General features: G+C 41.9%; 2 protein-coding genes and 1 long non-coding RNA gene across 3 annotated transcripts in view; 2 read left to right on the top strand and 1 right to left on the bottom strand.

The window, feature by feature from the left end:
• Positions 1–561: 561 nt before the first annotated feature.
• On the top strand, positions 562–12214 carry LOC132881829 (zinc finger protein 23-like). The gene is made up of 5 exons (XM_060914774.1): positions 562–1034; positions 8347–8422; positions 8498–8540; positions 10115–10316; positions 10443–12214. The coding sequence occupies exons 1-5, from the start codon at positions 693–695 to the stop codon at positions 11556–11558; spliced, it is 1779 nt and encodes a 592-aa protein (XP_060770757.1). The 5' UTR covers positions 562–692; the 3' UTR covers positions 11559–12214.
• On the bottom strand, positions 11702–19092 carry LOC132881858 (uncharacterized). The gene is made up of 3 exons (XR_009654083.1): positions 18933–19092; positions 13581–13701; positions 11702–12137 (listed from the first exon to the last, which is right to left on the bottom strand). It is a non-coding gene; the product is annotated as an uncharacterized LOC132881858 (long non-coding RNA).
• Positions 18332–19332, top strand: part of LOC132881835 (zinc finger protein 728-like) — a 63887-nt gene continuing 62886 nt past the window's right edge. The window contains exon 1 of the mRNA XM_060914796.1: positions 18332–18692. Coding sequence (XP_060770779.1) covers positions 18399–18692 — 294 coding nt within the window. The 5' untranslated portion in view covers positions 18332–18398. The remainder of the gene's footprint in view (positions 18693–19332) is intronic.

The following is a 19332-nucleotide window of genomic DNA, read 5'->3' on the forward strand; positions in this document are numbered from 1 at the left end:
TATATTCAGGAAAATGTTGGGTGCATGGCAGGGGCAGTGGGATAGGGAAAGTAGGGGCATCTTTCTACGAGCAATTCAAAAACAGGTCCCTTCAAGAAGACTGGGCAGCGGTAGCCGTAGAGAAGAACAAGTAATCACAAGGCTTAGAATAGGTCATAGTAGATTAAATGGCAACCTCCACACAATTGGCAAACATGCCACTGGTCACTGCATCTACTGTCAGGAAAGAGAGACTGTAAATCACGTGTTATTAGAATGCCAAGCTTATAGTGTCCAGAGAGCAATTCTGTTAGAACGAGTTAGAGAGCTAGGGGAGACTAGGCTCACTCTTGATAGGTTACTTGCCTTCTCAGTACCATCTGCTTGGAAGCATGTTTTTGAGTTCCTTAAAAATACAGGCTTTTTAGGTAGGATTTAGTGTATTTATTGGGTTTTTTTTTTTTTGGTCACTCCTCCATTGAAACTCCAACTAGATAGTGTCGCAGTTCCGCAAAAATACAGTTGGTGGCGGTAATGCACCATAGTGGATGCCAACCGCCATTAAACCTGAAAGAAGAAGAAGAACCCTACAGTAGAGGGCAACAGTCACGATGCTTTCTCTCAGCACCAGGAAGAAGGAGAAGAAAGCTTCATGTAAAGAAAGAAACAGTGCATTGTTTAGTCAGTTTTGAAGCTGAAAGCACGGCTGAGGCATGTCGTGGAGGTGTAGTGTCCGCGGCTGTGGGAAACGCAATCAGGCCAAAGCGAAAGACGTTGTGATTCACCGGTTCCCTGAAAAAGACCTGGAGCTTTGCAGTAAATGGCTAACGGCTATCGGCAGGGACGCGAGCAAAACTGAGAAGTACGCGTCTTTACGAGTGTGTAGTCAGCACTTCAAACCTGACGACTATGAGAGGGATTTGAAGGCGGAATTGTTGGGATATCCACCTAAAAAGGTTTTAAAGAAAACCGCAGTTCCGTCCATATTCCAGACAAAACGAAAGGCAGGCAGTAGGCCCTCTCACTCTCGGACTCAAAATAAACGTCAGCCTGAGGTAAAGTTGGAGCTTTTCTGCTGCAAACAGCAAGTACTTGGTTCAGTTTATTCAAGGAACACTTTCACGATGTTGTATAAGACACAGCAATCTGAAGTTACTCACTAACACTGGATTATTTGTCTAAATTTGACTACAGGACTGGTGCAAATGACTATCTTGGGGGCAATTCCATGTAAATGTCAACCTCACCATGCAAAAATAAAGCAACATGTAATACATCAAAACCACTCCCAGAGATCTCACCTAGGCCTGTATTTTACAGATGTGAATAAGCTGAACCAATTTGTAACCAACCTAATATGTCACTGTCAGTCTTTCTTTCTTATAATGTAAAACCCAAGCTAAAATCAATTTTGATCATGTACAGTTCTATATTATTGCCACAAGCCACAGAAATGTATGCAAAAATCCACAAAACAGCAAAACAATAGCCATCCTAAATATTATTTAAGAACTTTTGATAGTTTTAGCTGATATTTAGAGAGTTTTTCAAAGGGTTATGGTGGTTAAATTGCTGATTTTCTAAACATATGCCATGTCTATTTCAGACGCGTCACATCCATAACGGAATTATGTCACATCCATAACGCTGATTTTTTCTTCCTAGATTCTGCTTGAAATAGAAAATATTTTAAACAAAGGCTTTTTTTATTTTCAGCTAAGACTCCTTTATTAAATGCATGCCTGCATTTGGATATTATGTTTGCAATTTCACAGAGTTTGATGAATATGTGTAGTCACCCTGGAAATGGGGTATTTTTTCCGTCACATCCATAACGCATGTCTTTTTTGGCATTTTCTAGAGTTCTAAATGTACTATGGGAATTCTTTTTTTCCCATGACTTCTCCAATATGAGAGGTCTTAAAAATATACAATAAATTTTAAAATACTGGAAAGGAATAAAAATTAACTAGGTCAGTTGTTGCCATTTTGAGTCCAAATGTCACATCCATAACACTGGAATTGCTCTTAAGCAAACTTGGCAATGTGTTGAGAGACTGCCAAAATAGGGCTTGGGTTATGTGTGTTTTGTATCTTTAGGGTGTGTGTCTTGTCTTTGTCATGTGTGTGTGCACCCATGTGTGCGTGCGCCTGGTGCGCTTTGTGTGTGTGTGTGGGTTCGTGTTTGCCATTTGACCTGATCTAAATGTAATGAGTTGATGTACCTAAGCACATAAGATTTTTTGTGCAAATCTGTTCACCTGTTCAAAAGATTATTCCACAAACAAAAGGCTGGCCATCTTGAAAGTGTTGGCCGACAAAATGTAATCAGATCTTGTACCTAATGTGAAGTGTTGACACACAAGGTTTAGTGCAAATCTGTGTACCTGTTAAGAGGTTATGGGCCACAGTTTCACAGTTCAATAAAATTATAACTTGTATGTGGAAGTTTGTTTTCTTTTATGCAAATATGCATTACTCCATGTGTAGCCCTAGCAATGGGAGGTTCTATTATGCGTCCAAAGGGAAAGAGTTACACTACCGGTACGTTCAGATTTTCTTTCTATCTTGTCTCATCAGTCCAACACTTTGGGTAGAGTTGTCACTAACTTGTATGTAGCACATTCACTTGGACTAACACACACACTCAAAGATTACCTTGTTAAATTGTGAGAAAATGTCCAAATCCAAATTGTTGCTGTGGTAGTAAAAAAAATTGTGAAGGTAGTAAAAAGGTAGTAAATTCAACATAAAATATCTGTAGGAACCCTGAGACAGTAGCACTGATAAAAAAGACAAGAAACTGAACTGAAGGTAATGGAGTTGAAGATGTTGAGCGTCTCATTGGAAGTCAAGTTGGACAGGATTGGAAACAAGCATATTAGAGGGACAGGACATGTAGGACGGCTTGGAGACAAAGTGAGTGAGATGGTTTGGACACGTACAGAGGAGGGATCCAGGGTATATTGGAAAAGAATGCTGGAGATGGAGTTGCCAGGTAGAAGGAAAAGATGAAGACCAGAGATGAGATTTATGGATGTGGTGAAGGAGGACATGAGGATGGTTGTGTGACAGAAAAAGATATGGAGGAACGAAGAAGAAACCATCAAATTAAACCAAAGAATACTGTCCTAAGTATCACCAAGATAGACAAAGGCTAGTACTACACCTGGAGAAAAATAAGATTGAATTTTTAAGTGAGTTCAGGTGAAATGTGTGTTACTTTCTAATGGCACCAGGATTAATTTAAAAAAATTAAACTAGATAGATATTGTGACGAAAGTCACAGTGATTTGCGCTAGCTCTTACAAACCAGGATGTCTGGTCACCGTACCCTATAGATCCGGAACAGTCAGAGAGAGAATGATGCTTAGTGAGGGGAAAAAAAGCCCATTTTTCGTGGATCATTCTGGTTCGGTGATCCAGATCAGCACCAAAAGTCATAGCAACTTAATTCAGCCCAGAGGGTATTCTTCATGTGAAATTTGGTGGTGATTGGTTGAAAATTGAGGGAGAAATAGTGTCCTAAAAATGTTAGGAGAATAATAGAAGAAGAAGAATAAAGTAGAAAGGTCCTGAGTGAGAGTAACAATTTGCTCTAGTGCAAATTAATGAAGATAAAAACTGTGCAAGAGTGGCAGTATTGAATGGAAGAAAGATAAATAAAAGCAAATAAAATCTGAAAGAGGGCGGCACGGTGGTGTAGTGGTTAGCGCTGTCGCCTCACAGCAAGAAGGTCCGGGTTCGAGCCCCGTGGCTGGCGAGGGCCTTTCTGTGTGGAGTTTGCATGTTCTCCCCGTGTCCGTGTGGGTTTCCTCTGGGTGCTCCGGTTTCCCCCACAGTCCAAAGACATACAGGTTAGGTTAACTGGTGACTCTAAATTGACCGTAGGTGTGAATGTGAGTGTGAATGGTTGTCTGTGTCTAATGCCGCTTTTCCACTACAAACGCGGCTGAGTCGTGCCGTGCCGAGTCGAGCTGAGCGGGGCTGTTGGAGTTGCATTTCGACTACAACCGCGCTGAACCGTGCTGGCTGGAAGTGGGTGGACACATTGGGTGGAGTTAGTGAAAGTGGGTGGACGTCACGTGATGTCGTTAAGCAGCGCAAACAGTGACATCAGTGACAGTGGCGGAACAAGTCAGAGCCGGGCCGGGGGCGGGGCAAATGACCGGGCACTTTATTAAAGCTTATCATAACATCATTTTAGGCTACAAAATGTCCGCAACTGCGGTGTTTACCAATTTCAACACTACCGGGTGCAACTATATGTTATTTAGTACATCAAGTCCTTCAAACGAACATGTAACTCAGAAACAAAAAACATTAGGATACTGTACATGGCTCATAATAAAATATCAATAGCCTATACTGCGCACATTATTTGAAGGGCATACGAATGAGCGCTCAGAGTGGTGACAGGAAGAGTCAGAAATAAAAGGAGGGCGGTGCAAACCTCACTGAATGCACTGTGTTTACCAATTTCAACACTCCGGGGTGCAACTATGTTATTTTGTACATTAAGTCCTTCAAACGAACATGTAACTCAGAAACAAAAAAACATTAGGCGACATACTGTACATGGCTCATAATAAAACATCAATAGCCTACTGCGCGCATTATTTGAAGGGCATACGACGAGCCTTGCGCTCCGCGAACTCGTCCACGATGCTCTGTATGTCACTGATTCAGTGATCTTTTAAGCGGTAGTCTCACGACCCGGATAGTAAACAATAAACATGGAGGACATGGAGTCGTTAGTGTTGCTGGTTTTGGTGCTGTGGCTTGTTGTCACCGACAACGCCAACAGATACTGGCAAGAGCGTATAGATGAGGCGAGGCGCATAAGGCTTCAGAAATTCTCGTAATTCGTAATTCTTCTCCTTCCGGGTTTGCGGTGTTTACAGATCCCAGCGCGCTCGCGGGGCGTGTGTGGGTATGTGAGGACACTCCTCCTCACCAATCAGTGCACAGGGGAGTGTCTGCTCACGCCCCCAGCCTCAGTCGGCACGGTTTGGCTCGCTTCAGCCCCACTCCAAAACGGTGCGAGTTTTAGGGGCTAAGCAGGGCTGAAACGAGCTGAGTCGTGCCGGTTTTTGGTAGTCGAAACGCGAGCCGTGTCGGGCTGAAGTGAGCTGAAGCGAGCTGAAAAAGGGTAGTGGAAAAGGGCCATAAGTGTCAGCCCTGTGATGACCTGGCGACTTGTCCAGGGTGTACCCCGCCTTTCGCCCGTAGTCAGCTGGGATAGGCTCCAGCTTGCCTGCGACCCTGTAGAACAGGATAAAGTGGCTAGAGATAATGAGATGAGATGAGAAAATCTGAAAGATTAAATAATGCAGATGACTGACTTTGTTCATTACCTGGTAGTATAATTTTCATCAGGACAAAGATTAATAACCAGTATGGCTGTAATAATGCAATGAGCCACAGGAGGGCATGATGAACTATAGTAATTTTAAAGCTACAACCCCGATTCCAAAAAAGTTGGTACAAAGTACAAATTGTAAATAAAAACGCAATGCAATGATGTGGAAGTTTCAAAATTCCATATTTTATTCAGAATAGAACATGGATGACAAATCAAATGTTTAAACTGAGAAAATGTATCATTTAAAGAGAAAAATTAGGTGATTTTAAATTTCATGACAACACATCTCAAAAAAGTTGGGACAAGGCCATGTTTACCACTGTGAGACATCCCCTTTTCTCTTTACAACAGTCTGTAAACGTCTGGGGACTGAGGAGACAAGTTGCTCAAGTTTAGGGATAGGAATGTTAACCCATTCTTGTCTAATGTAGGATTCTAGTTGCTCAACTGTCTTAGGTCTTTTTTGTCGTATCTTCCGTTTTATGATGCACCAAATGTTTTCTATGGGTGAAAGATCTGGACTGCAGGCTGGCCAGTTCAGTACCCGGACCCTTCTTCTACGCAGCCATGATGCTGTAATTGATGCAGTATGTGGTTTGGCATTGTCATGTTGGAAAATGCAAGGTCTTCCCTGAAAGAGACGTCGTCTGGATGGGAGCATATGTTGCTCTAGAACCTGGATATACCTTTCAGCATTGATGGTGTCTTTCCAGATGTGTAAGCTGCCCATGCCACACGCACTAATGCAACCCCATACCATCAGAGATGCAGGCTTCTGAACTGACCGCTGATAACAACTTGGGTCGTCCTTCTCCTCTTTAGTCCGAATGACACGGCGTCCCTGATTTCCATAAAGAACTTCAAATTTTGATTCGTCTGACCACAGAACAGTTTTCCACTTTGCCACAGTCCATTTTAAATGAGCCTTGGCCCAGAGAAGACGTCTGCGCTTCTGGATCATGTTTAGATACGGCTTCTTCTTTGAACTATAGAGTTTTAGCTGGCAACGGCGGATGGCACGGTGAATTGTGCTCACAGATAATGTTCTCTGGAAATATTCCTGAGCCCATTTTGTGATTTCCAATACAGAAGCATGCCTGTATGTGATGCAGTGCCGTCTAAGGGCCCAAAGATCACGGGCACCCAGTATGGTTTTCCGGCCTTGACCCTTACGCCCAGAGATTCTTCCAGATTCTCTGAATCTTTTGATGATATTATGCACTGTAGATAATGATCTGTTCAAACTCTTTGCAATTTTACACTGTCGAACTCCTGATATTGCTCCACTATTTGTCGGTGCAGAATTAGGGGGATTGGTGATCCTCTTCCCATCTTTACTTCTGAGAGCCGCTGCCACTCCAAGATGCTCTTTTTATACCCAGTCATGTTAATGACCTATTGCCAATTGACCTAATGAGTTGCAATTTGGTCCTCCAGCTGTTTCTTTTTTTGTACCTTTAACTTTTCCAGCCTCTTATTGCCCCCGTCCTAACTTTTTTGAGATGTGTTGCTGTCATGAATTTCAAATGAGCCAATATTTGGCATGAAATTTCAAAATGTCTCACTTTCAACATTTGATATGTTGTCTATGTTCTATTGTGAATACAATATCAGTTTTTGAGATTTGTAAATTATTGCATTCCGTTTTTATTTACAATTTGTACTTTGTCCCAACTTTTTTGGAATTGGGGTTGTAGATTGCCTTTCAGATTTTTCAAGTATAGATCATAAAAAGAATTTCCCCTGACACCCAGTTATTTTTAAGTGGACCAAAAGCTACTGAATTCAAATCACAGACTTCCAGTTTTATTAGGGTTTTTAAAAATAGAACAATTAATGAATTTAGGGTGACGTGGCCCTAGATTCTCCACTATTTTTTCCTGCTTCACCATGACCCAATTCAAGATACTACATCATGCATCATGTGGTGGGCTTTCCCCGATCGCACAAGGCATTGTGGGATACAAATTTGAAACAGGAGAGAAAAATGGAGGACGTGAGTGTGCGAATGAAACATGAAAGACCGACTACAGTAACAGAAAGCGAGAAGAAAAGATGTTATATATGAAGGAAAGGGAACGCAGGACCAAACTAATAAATATCAGTGGTCAACGAGCACCTCGGTGTGATCAGCTGTTTGTTGAGCGACAGAATGATGGAACTGTCAGTGCACGGTCAAAGTAAACCTGCTCATGTGCACACGGACTTCCTCTGTCTGCTTGGTTGCGCGAAGTGAGCGTTTTCATGCACTTTATTTGCTTTAATCCCCTCAAATTAAATAACTTCCCAGCCACAGAATGGCCTGTTTTTTGTGGTGCTTTTTTTTGAGATATTACAGAAATAAACATGTATCACAGTGACCAAATTTCAGAGGGAACTAAATTTCACCGATTTTATGAAATCGAAAGGCAGTCTAGCTTTAAAATAAATAGTGGCAAACAAAAAATATTAGAAATAATCATCTTAATAAACAATTCACACAATACTGTATTTTGGCAATAAGTTTTAGTTGCTAAAAAAATAAGTTTTAAATACATCTCTGTTGGGCGGCACAGTGGTGTAGTGGTTAGCGCTGTCGCCTCACAACAAGAAGGCCCGGGTTCGAGCCCCGTGGCCGGCGAGGGCCTTTCTGTGCGGAGTTTGCATGTTCTCCCCATGTCCGAGTGGGTTTCCTCCGGGTGCTCCGGTTTCCCCCACAGTCCAAAGACATGCAGGTTAGGTTAACTGGTGACTCTAAATTGACCGTAGGTGTGAATGCCAGTGTAAATGGTTGTCTATGGGTCAGCCCTGTGATGACCTGGCGACTTGTCCAGGGTGTACCCCGCCTTTCACCCATAGTCAGCTGGGATAGGCTCCAGCTTGCCTGCGACCCTGTAGAACAGGATAAAGCGGCTAGAGATGATATGAGATACAGCTCTGTTGATTTCAGACAGAAACCTTTATTTTATAAAGGTCATTTTTTTCTTTACAAATGTATAATATTTAATGCTTGTTCTTGGTAGGTGTCTTCTGAAAAAGAAAATGCACTTACTCCACTCTCGACGTGTTCTGAGGTAGAAGAGATGTCATGGCTTAAAGGTAGGGGCTTGTGTTGAAAGCTTGTGTATTTGGATAGAACTGGATAGTTTTGACATTTGAATTTTTTCCCCACAGCTATTAAGAGCCTTCAGACTCCTCAAGGATCGAACATTTTTAAGTAAGCAACCCATGGTGCTTTAAGTTCTTTTGCTTTGTATTCTCTTGGTTTTTGTTTTGAATTTATTGAAAGTGTCTTGTGTATTTGAATACTTTTTTTTATCCCCCGCTGGCCAAAAGGCCCGGAGGGGGATTATGTCGTAGCAATTTCCGTCTGTCCATCCGTCCGTCTTGGGAAGGGTGCTCACCTTCGGAAATCAACTCCTCTTACAATTTTTGGAGGAATTTCACAAAAATTGGCAGGATTCATTGTTATATGTCAGTAATACGCATACTGTAATTTCATTAAATTGGGTCACATTTTACCAGAGTTACAGCTCTTGATTAACAAAATTATAATTTGACGATGGGCGGCACAGTGGTGTAGTGGTTAGTGCTGTCACCTCACAGCAAGAAGGTCCGGGTTCGAGCCCCGTGGCCGGCGAGGGCCTTTCTGTGCGGAGTTTGCATGTTCTCCCCGTGTCTGCATGGGTTTCCTCCGAGTGCTCCGGTTTCCCCCGCAGTCCAGAGACATGCAGTTTAGGTTAACTGGTGACTCTAAATTGACCGTAGGTGTGAATGTGAATGGTTGTCTGTGTCAGCCCTGTGATGACCTGGCGACTTGTCCAGGGTGTACCCCGCCTTTCGCCCGTAGTCAGCTGGGATAGGCTCCAGCTTGCCTGCAACCCTGTAGAAGGATAAAGCAGCTAGAGATAATGAGATGAGATAATCTCATTAATCGGCCGGCGAGGGCCTTTCTCTGTGAAGTTTGCATGTTCTCCCCGTGTCTGCGTGGGTTTCCTCCGGGTGCTCTGGTTTCCCCCACAATCCAAAGACATGCAGTTAGGTTGACATGGGGCGGCCTTGGGCTGAGGTGCCCTTGAGCAAGGTACTGTACCCCTGACTGCTCCCCGGGCGCTCTGGGCTGCCCACTGCTCTGGGTGCGTGTGTTCACTCTTTCAGATGGGTTAAATGCAGAGGATGAATTTCACTGTGCTTGAAGTGTGCATGTGATGAATAAAGTTTTCTTCTTAATTTGACGATTTCATGAGTGTTTTCCCCTTCTGAAATCAACTCCTCTCACAATTTTTGGAGGAATTTCACAAAACTTGGCAAAAGGCTTTGTTATATGACAGTTATACGCATATTGAAATTATGTTTAATTTGGGCAGATTTTACCAGAGTTATGCCCTTGATTTATTAACAAACTTGTACTTTGGCAATTTCATCAAGGTGCGCTTGCTTTCTGACATCAACTTCCCTCACAATTTTTATTATCCCCCACTGGCTGAAAGGCCCGAAGGGGGATTATGTCGTGGCGATGTCCATCCCGGGAAGGGTACTCACCTTCTGAAATCAACTCCTCTCACAATTTTTGGAGGAATTTTATGAAACTTGGCAGGATTCTTTGTTGTATATCGGCAATACACATATTGCAATTTCATTCAATTCAGTCGCACTTTACCAGAGTTATGGCATAGTTCTCAGCAGGGGATATTGTGCTCTTAGAGCACTCTTGTTTAGATAATTCAGCAGTATTCCAAATACATAATGAATAATAAATGACTGAATACTTTTTTTTTTCCTTCCCCCCAGGAGTCGCGAGCTGATGGTGAACACACAGTGTTTGCTGGAGCTCTTCCAGTTCTGCTGGCTTTGTCAGGAAGAGTGCTGTATTACGATTGAGGGCAGTGAGAAGCTGTTTACAGTCACACAGGACTGCCAGAGTTGTGGTTACCACAGAGACTGGAGGAGTCACCCTCCGTCAGCTGAACCGACACAGAGCTTTCATAATGAGGTACGACATGCACAGAAGCGTGAAGAGGTGTATGTTTATGTAACCGGCAACACATGTTAAAAAGGGATAGGGCTGAGGATGACCGACTAGAACATCTGTTAATGAAAACATCTTTTTCTCCTCCAGGATGTGGTTCAGACTGAGTGTTCAGGTAACAAATACAGTGAGCAGAAACATGAAGTGTTTACTGAAGAGGATGGTTCATATTTATCTAGTGGTGGTGATGAAGCAAGTCTGCATGAAGAGAAAGTTAAGACCAAAAAGAGAAACTCTAAGAGAAAGCCTGACAGTTCAGATGAACAGGAACTACATTCAGTTGAAGAGGCCACAGACTCTGATGTGTCCATGGATGAAGACCTGTTCACAGCTTTAAAGGAGGATGGTCAGGGTAAACTTGTGGTGTGGTGTACACAATGTGGGACTGAGGCCTCGCTCTCGTGTTCTGTCCATCGGCACAAAAAAGTGTTCTGCTGTTCTCAGTGCAGTACAGGTGATGTTCAAACACATAATTTTGAAACACTACCTGTTCATTTCAATGACATCACCAGTTTTCAGACACATGCTGAACAGGAGCACGGAGCCAAACCATTTTATATACTGTGTCAAGATTGTGGAAAGTTCGTCGTAGCAAAAAAAGAGCATATATGCGAACACAAAATCAAATTTATCGTCTGTCCAGAGTGTGGGAAAAGGTTCTTCACCGAGGGTGGCCTCAAGACACACTACACTCAGCTCCATTCGGATTATGATCATCCGTGTAAATATTGTCTGAAGGTCTTCAAAACCAGGTCAACAAAACTGGACCATGAACAGACTCATCCTAAAGAAAATCAACCATACAGCTGTCCAGATTGTCCACAGAAGTTTGACAACATTCACAAACGCAATAAACATTTCAAGTCCCACCGAGGTCCACATAAGTATGTGTGTGATGTATGTAAGAAAGGGTTTAGGGATATTAACAGGCTGAGGAGGCATAAACTTATCCACTCTGGAGAAAAGCCTTTCAAATGCCAAGTGTGTGAGCGTTCCTTTAATCGAATGGAAAATCTTGGTGCCCACATGCGTGTCCACACTGGAGAAAAACCTTTCACGTGTGAGCAATGCGGAGAGTCATTCAGTCACAACGTTAGCCTGAAGAACCACAAGCAACGACACCATGACTCGGGTTCAACTCAAGAGAAAGAAGTGCTAAATGATGTAGAGAATAAGGTGATGAATACAGCAGTGGGGGTTAAATAGTAAAGCTCTGATTGCCTTAATATAGGTACGCACATCGGATCAGGTGGCAATAATGCAGTGTTCTTCATTTAACTTTGAAATTCTTTCAACATCTCTCCAAGAAAATCCCAAACACACTGAAGAGCAATCTGACTTTTCCCCACTTGCAGACCATATGATGCATTTTGAAATCAGCTCTGTTTGCTATTCCTGTACTGACCTAATGCTATTCATAGAACATGGCCTGTGTACTGTGTAACATGACATGTTTATCCATAAAGACTACTGCAATGTTTTTGTAAAACATGTAAATAAATCAAACTGTAGGCACAGTTGCTTTACTTATGCTAATTCCGATACTTTACTGACTAGTTGCATGGTGATGCTTATGGTTTTGCACAGCGGTGTCTCCTGTTAACAAATATCATTGTAGATATCAATGTACAAAACTGACTTCATGTTAAAACTGTTAATGTTATAGTCATGTTGTCTGTTGTCGCCCAAATGAGGATGGGTTCCCTTTTGAGTCTGGTTCTTCTCGAGGTTTCTTCCTTGTGTTGTCTGAGGGAGTTTTTCCTTGCCACTGTCACCACAGGCTTGCTCATTGGGGATAGATTAAGGATAAGATTAGCTCATGTTTTAAGTCATTCAAATTCTATAAAGCTGCTTTGCAACAATCTTTATTGTTAAAAGCGCTATACAAATAAACTTGACTTGATATCAATGATAGAAAGGACTGTCCAAAAGACTTATAAATACATTATCTCCAAAAATATGTGGACACAAATCATTGCACCCATAAGTGATTGTTGAACATCCTATTCCAAATCCATGGGTATTAACATGGAGTTGCTGTTATAATAACATCAAACCACTAGATTTTGGAGTGTGGCTGTGGAGAAATTTTATTTATTCAGCAACAAGAGCCTTAGTGGTACTGACGTTAGGTGAGGAGGCCTGGGGTGCACTTTATCCCAGCGGTGTTCAGGTTGGGGCTCTGTGCAAGATACTTGAGTTCATCCACTACAAACTTTGCAAACCATGTCTTCGTGGAGTGCTTTGTGCACAGGGGCATTGTCATGATGGAACAGGTTTGGGCCTCTTAGTTCCAGTGAAGCTAATTTGTAAAGCTACAACATACAAATACATTCTATACAGTTGTGTGCTTCCAGATTTGTGGGAACAGTTTGGGGAAGAACCATATACTACAGAGAGACTGTGACTAAAGTCACAGTGATTTGTGCTAGCGCTTACAAACTGGGACGTCTGGTCATCGTTCCCTATAGATCTGGAATGGTAAGCGATATAATGATGCTTAGTAAGGAAAAAAGCTGTTTTTTTTCATGGATCATTCTGGTTCGGTGATCCGGATCAGCCCCAAAAGTCACAGCAACTTAATTCAGCCAAGAGGTGTTCATGTGAAATTTGGTTATGATTGGTTGAAAACTGAGGGAGAAATTGTGTCCTAAAAAACATTTGGAGAACAATAATAAAAATAAAATGGAAAGATCCTGAGTAACAATTTGCGCTCCAGTTGCTAGTGCAAATTAATCATAATAATAATAAAGTAGAAAACTCTTGAGTGAGAATAACAATTTGTGCCAGTGCTGCTAGCGCAACTGTGAGTTGGCCTCATGGTTAGTGTCCCTGCCTCTTGACCGGGAGATTGTGGATTCTACTCACGGTCAGGTCATACCAAAAGCCATCATAAAAATGGTACCTATTGCCACCTGGCAAGGCATGCTCCATTAGAAATGTGAATGGGGGAGTCAAACTCTCGTGGTTACAAGAGGACTAGCCCCCCATTGTAACCCTAGCTATGTAATAGGTGAGAGGCTGAGGGCTAACAAATTGGAAATTGGAGCTGCACCTTAAGGAATTGGGTAGTACTGGGACAGGAGACTGCCTGGGAAGACCAGATCCTGGGGTGGAAGGGAGTTTGTTTGTTTTTGTTTTTTTTGCTGCTAGCACAAATTAATGAGGTGTCCACAAACCTTTGTGGACTTTGACAAGGGCCAAATTGCTGACTGGGTTAGTACCTACCAAAAGTGGTCCATGGATCCAAAGGACAACCGGTGAACCGGCAACAGGGTCATTGGCAGCCAAGGCTCGTTGCGTGGGACATGGGAGCTAGCTCATCTGGTTCAGTCCCACAGAAGAGCTACTGTAGCACAAGAACAGAATCCTAAAATCATCCCCCAAATTTGTTTCTTTCTTGAACGAGTTTAAATTATACTTTATATCCTTAAAATTTGTAAAAGGAGCAAAAGCAGAAAGATTGTATGACACATTAAAACGTTTTCCCACTGAATTAGATAACACAAAATTGTTTCCCCTTGTATGTATGTTTTTGTAATTTTTTTTCTTGCTTGTTTACTTGTTTTCCTTTTTTTTTCTTTCTATCCATATCCATCTTTAACTGAGTGTTTCTGTGAATACTGAGAAATTTGTGTCCTACAGCCATCTCTAGGCCTGTGTAATGTGGAGAGATCTAAAACCTGTATATACAGCAAAAACTCCCTGGGACCTATTGTGAAAAAACTCAGCAGACCTCTCTGACATTTCTTAGTTGTTGGAAAAAATCAAAATAAGTGTGAAAATGGCCAACTTGGCTTGTCCCACCCACCTGCAACCTTGGTTTGAACTAAGTGTTATTTCTCCACTGAAAGCCAGCAGACAAGATTACCCTCTGGGCATGTCATGGATATGAGTATGTTTAAATAAAATACAACTAAACTTGATGCAGCTTTTAATCATTTCGACTGCAGCTCAGCCAAAGTAGGTGTCCCACGAACTTGTGATCAACTCTGTGATCATGCTGAATTCAGCCCCAGCATTGCAATGGTTACTCAGATACAAGGTTCGCCTGCCTCGTGTTATCTGGCAGGGCAACAGAACATCATCTCGTACACATGATTGTGTGTACTGCTTTTGGTATATTTTTTGCATGGGGTTGAGTGTGTAAAAATTTAAGTGTACCTTTTTTGTGTGTCAACTATGTGACGATGATTACGTCTGTGTGATTAACTGTGGTAAGTAGTCAGTATGATGAAACAAAGTGGCAGCCCACTCCCTTCAAGCATATGACCTTGGGCGATAATAGCACCAGTGGACATGGCAAGCCAAAAAGACCCAAATTTGTCAACTATGTGACATCTAATTGAAGGTAGATTTAGCATTGCCAATGCTACTGGACACTGCAGTGCAGGCTACAATTCCACCAACAATGTCTACTAATGAAACCAAATTCTAGACAACAAGCCATTTGATTTTGACCTTAAAGGAGGGGGTGCACAAAAAGTAACAGGCCTAGCTTAGTTATTATTAGCATAAATATTTTGACTACATTTAGTCCCAAATTAAGATAAGTTGCAAGTTAGTATTTTCAGTCATTTATACAAAATACTTAAGGATTACAGCCACCAGGATTGTACTGTATTACAGGAATAGACTGTAAAATATAAAAGCATTTGAGCATGGCTTTGCAGTGTACCTTTCATTTGGGATGTGGTACCAGGCTTGTAGTACTCAAGTCCAGGAGATGTGCCCTAATGTTAAGGACTCGTGACTTAACTTGGACTTGAGCACTGATGACTTGGACTCTGACTTGTGCATTAACTACATTCGGACTCATAAATTGGAGATGAGGACTCTGATTTTTTTGTCTTTATTTTTTGTAACATGCCATAATAATTTGGCATAAGACATTTATATCTACATCAATTTTTATACTGGGCGGCACGGTGGTGTAGTGGTTAGCACTGTCGCCTCACAGCAAGAAGGTCCTGGGTTCGAGCCCCGGGGCCGGCGAGGGCCTTTCTGTGTGGAGTTTGCATGTTCTCCCCATGTCCGCGTGGGTTTCCTCCGGGTGCTCCGGTTTCCCCCACAGTCCAAAGACATGCAGGTTAGGTTAACTGGTGACTCTAAATTGAGCGTAGGTGTGAATGTGAGTGTGAATGGTTGTCTGTGTCTATGTGTCAGCCCTGTGATGACCTGGCGACTTGTCCAGGGTGTACCCCGCCTTACGCCCGTAGTCAGCTGGGATAGGCTCCAGCTTGCCTGCGACCCTGTAGAAGGATAAAGCGGCTAGAGATGATGAGATGAGAATTTTTATACTAATTTTGTGCAAGAGAATGCCCATTCACCTGTTCATACATCATGTTCAGGAACAAACTAAGGTTAATGGCACTAAAATGCCTAGAGAGGATGCCCCTAGAATTGTCTGCTTTGGTTATACAGACTTCTCGTGCAGTAGGAAAAAATGCACTGCTGTGTGTTCCATATGTAAAAGAACTATTGAGGAGACAACGGGGACAATCTCGAACTTCAGTCTTCATTTGGCAAAACTACACCTAGAGAAGGAAGTGACACGCTGTGTTCATTGCTCTGTTGATAGTGGGGCTTGCTTGCTGACCGACGAACTAGCTCGTGTTAACCCTCTCTCATGTTATAAAAAAATGGTACCTACTGCCATCGGGCAAGGCACGCTGCAATACAGATGCGAGTGGGGAGTCAAACTCTCGTGGTTACCAGAGGACTAGCTCCCTACTGTAACCCTAGCTATGTAATAGGCGAGAGGTTGAGGGCTACGGAAACGGAGATCAGCACTGCCCTATGCGCCACATGGCGTGGGAAGGACTTTGATTAACTAAAATGGGGCAGTTGAGCAGTAACATTAGTCCAACACAGTAGCAGAGACGGTTTCAGGTAAATGCAGCAACAGCCACCGTCAAATGGAGTCTTGTTCTCAGACTCGACTCTAAATTTTCTTTAATAACTTGGACTTGACTCGGACTTGAACACTAGGGACTCGAGACTGGACTGAGACTTGAGGTTTAGTGACTTGACTATAACACTGTGTGGTCCTATCATTTATACCAAAACCCAACATACCTAATTTTTGACAAATTGCCCACTCCACATTTCTCAGTATTCATAAAACACTCAACTACAGCACTTCCTACATTATTTATTTTCAATTTTGTATTATTAGTTGTTTATACTGGATTTTTATCATATTGTTCCCTTTGATAATTTCTTTTTTTCCTTATACAGTGGTGCTTGAAAGTTTGTGAACCCTTTAGAGTTTTCTATATTTCTGCATAAATATGACCTAAAACATCATCAGATTTTCACACAAGTCCTATAAGTAGATAAAGAGAACCTAGTTAATCAAATGAGACAAAAATATTATATTTGGTCATTCATTTATTGAGAAAAATGATCCAATATTACATATCTGTGAGTGGCAAAAGTATGTGAACCTCTAGGATTAGCAGTTAATTTGAAGGTGAAATTAGAGTCAGGTGTTTTTAATCAATGGGATGACAATCAGGTGTGAGTGGGCACCCTGTTTTATTTAAAGAACAGGGATCTATCCAAGTCTGATCTTCACAACATGTTTGTGGAAGTGTATCATGGCACAAACAAAGGAGCTTTCTGAGGACCTCAGAAAAAGCATTGTTGATGCTCATCAGGCTGGAAAAGGTTACAAAACCATCTCTAAAGAGTTTGGACTCCACCAATCCACAGTCAGACAGATTGTGTACAAATGGAGGAAATTCAAGACCAGTGTTACCCTCCCCAGGAGTGGTCAACCAACAAAGATCACTCCAAGAGCAAGGCGTGTAATAATCAGCGAGGTCACAAAGGACCCCAGGGTAACTTCTAAGCAACTGAAGGCCTCTCTCAAATTGGTTAAGGTCAATGTTCATGAGTCCACCATCAGGAGAACACTGAACAAAAATGGTGTGCATGGCAGGGTTGCAAGGAGAAAGCCACTGCTCTCCAAAAAGAGCATTGCTGCTCATCTGCAGTTTGCTAAAGATCATGTGGACAAGCCAGAAGGCTATTGGAAAAATGTTTTGTGGACGGATGAGACCAAAATAGAACTTTTTGGTTTAAATGAGAAGTGTTATGTTTGGAGAAAGGAAACCACTGCATTCCAGCATAAGAACCTTATCTCATCTGTGAAACATGGTGGTGGTAGTATCATGGTTTGGGCCTGTTTTGCTGCATCTGGGCCAGGATGGCTTGCCATCATTGATGGAATAATGAATTCTGAATTATCCCAGCGAGTTCTAAAGGCAAATGTCAGGACATCTGTCCATGAACTGAATCTCAAGAGAAGGTAGGTCATGCAGCAAGACAACGACCCTAAGCACACAAGTCGTTCTACCAAAGAATGGTTAAAGAAGAATAAAGTTAATGTTTTGGAATGGCCAAGTCAAAGTCCTGACCCTAATCCAGTTGAAACGTTGTGGAAGGACCTGAAGCGAGCAGTTCATGTGAGGAAACCCACCAACATCCCAGAGTTGAAGCTGTTCTGTACAGGGAAATGGGCTAAAATTCCTCCAAGCCGTGTGCAGGACTGTTACCGCAAAAGTTTAGTTGCAGCACAAGAGGTTCACATACTTTTGCCACTCACAGATATGTAATATTGGATCATTTTCCGGAATAAATAAATAAATAAATAAATAAATAAATGACCAAGTATAATATTTTTGTCTCATTTGTTTAACTGGTTTCTCTTTATCTACTTTTAGGACTTGTGTGAAAATCTGATGACGTTTTAAGTCATATTTATGCAGAATTACAGAAAATTCTAAAAGGTTCGCAAACTTTCAAGCACCACTGTATTTATTAATATAATGATAACATGATGATGTTGCTATATTGGGTTTGTACTTTTTCAACAACAACAAAATCTAACTGTCGTCAAACCCGGAAGAATAACACCAACAAATATCTGCGCATCGATTCTACGTCATCAAACCGCGCCTGAACACCCGCCATTTTTTAAATCTAAGAAGGTCAGCGTTTATTTATTTATTATTATTTTATTTTTGTTTGTAATCGAGCATGATGTCGAAGCGAGCTAAACACGCCAACTGCTCTGTTGTGGGCTGTAGAGAGCAGCACGTCTCATTACACCGACCCCCAGCTTCAGAGCCCAGGAGAGCGGAGTGGATTAATTTCATTTTTAATGGCAGTGTCCCAGCTACAGTCAGTAAAAACCTGTTCGTGTGCGCTAAACACTTTGTGTCCGACTGTTTTTCTAACCTGGGCCAGTACAATGCAGGACTGGCGACCAAACTGTATCTCAAAGACGGATCTATACCGACTATCCGGGTCAAAACTGAACACCAGGGGAATGTAAGTGTTTAAAATGGGTGTTTAGCACCAGCTAATGCTAACAGCTGGGGTAACAGATGTTCTTGACGTGACGTGAGTGTGCTCGCTGAATGCAAGTCTATAAGATTTTTTTTAATCTAACTGAACTTGTATCTACTTTTAAATATTTGATTGATGATCACTTGTCTTTTAAAGGAACAGTCCACCGTACTTCCATAATGAAATATGCTCTTATCTGAATTGAGACGAGCTGATCCGTACCTCTCCGAGCTTTGCGCGACCTCCCAGTCAGTCAGACGCGCTGTCACTCCTGTTAGCAATGTAGCTAGGCTCAGTATGGCCAATGGTATTTTTTGGGGCTGTAGTTAGATGCGACCAAACTCTTCCACGTTTTTCCTGTTTACATAGGTTTATATGACCAGTGACTTTACTTTACTTTATTTTTCAGGACAGTGCACATTAATGAACATATATACATACATGTAAATGTGCCAGATTTTAGCACAAGTGCTAATTTCCATCTGTTGTCCAACATAGGCAGGTTAGATGTATGTTAAACACAGAGTAGTAATAAGAACAAATAGTAAGAGTATATAAAAGCAATGGAAAGGTAGTAATAAAAGCAGAAACTGAAAGAACAGAGACACAGGGAATAAGCAAA

The sequence above is a fragment of the Neoarius graeffei genome, chromosome 1, assembly GCF_027579695.1.
Source record: "Neoarius graeffei isolate fNeoGra1 chromosome 1, fNeoGra1.pri, whole genome shotgun sequence".
Lineage (NCBI taxonomy): Eukaryota > Metazoa > Chordata > Actinopteri > Siluriformes > Ariidae > Neoarius > Neoarius graeffei.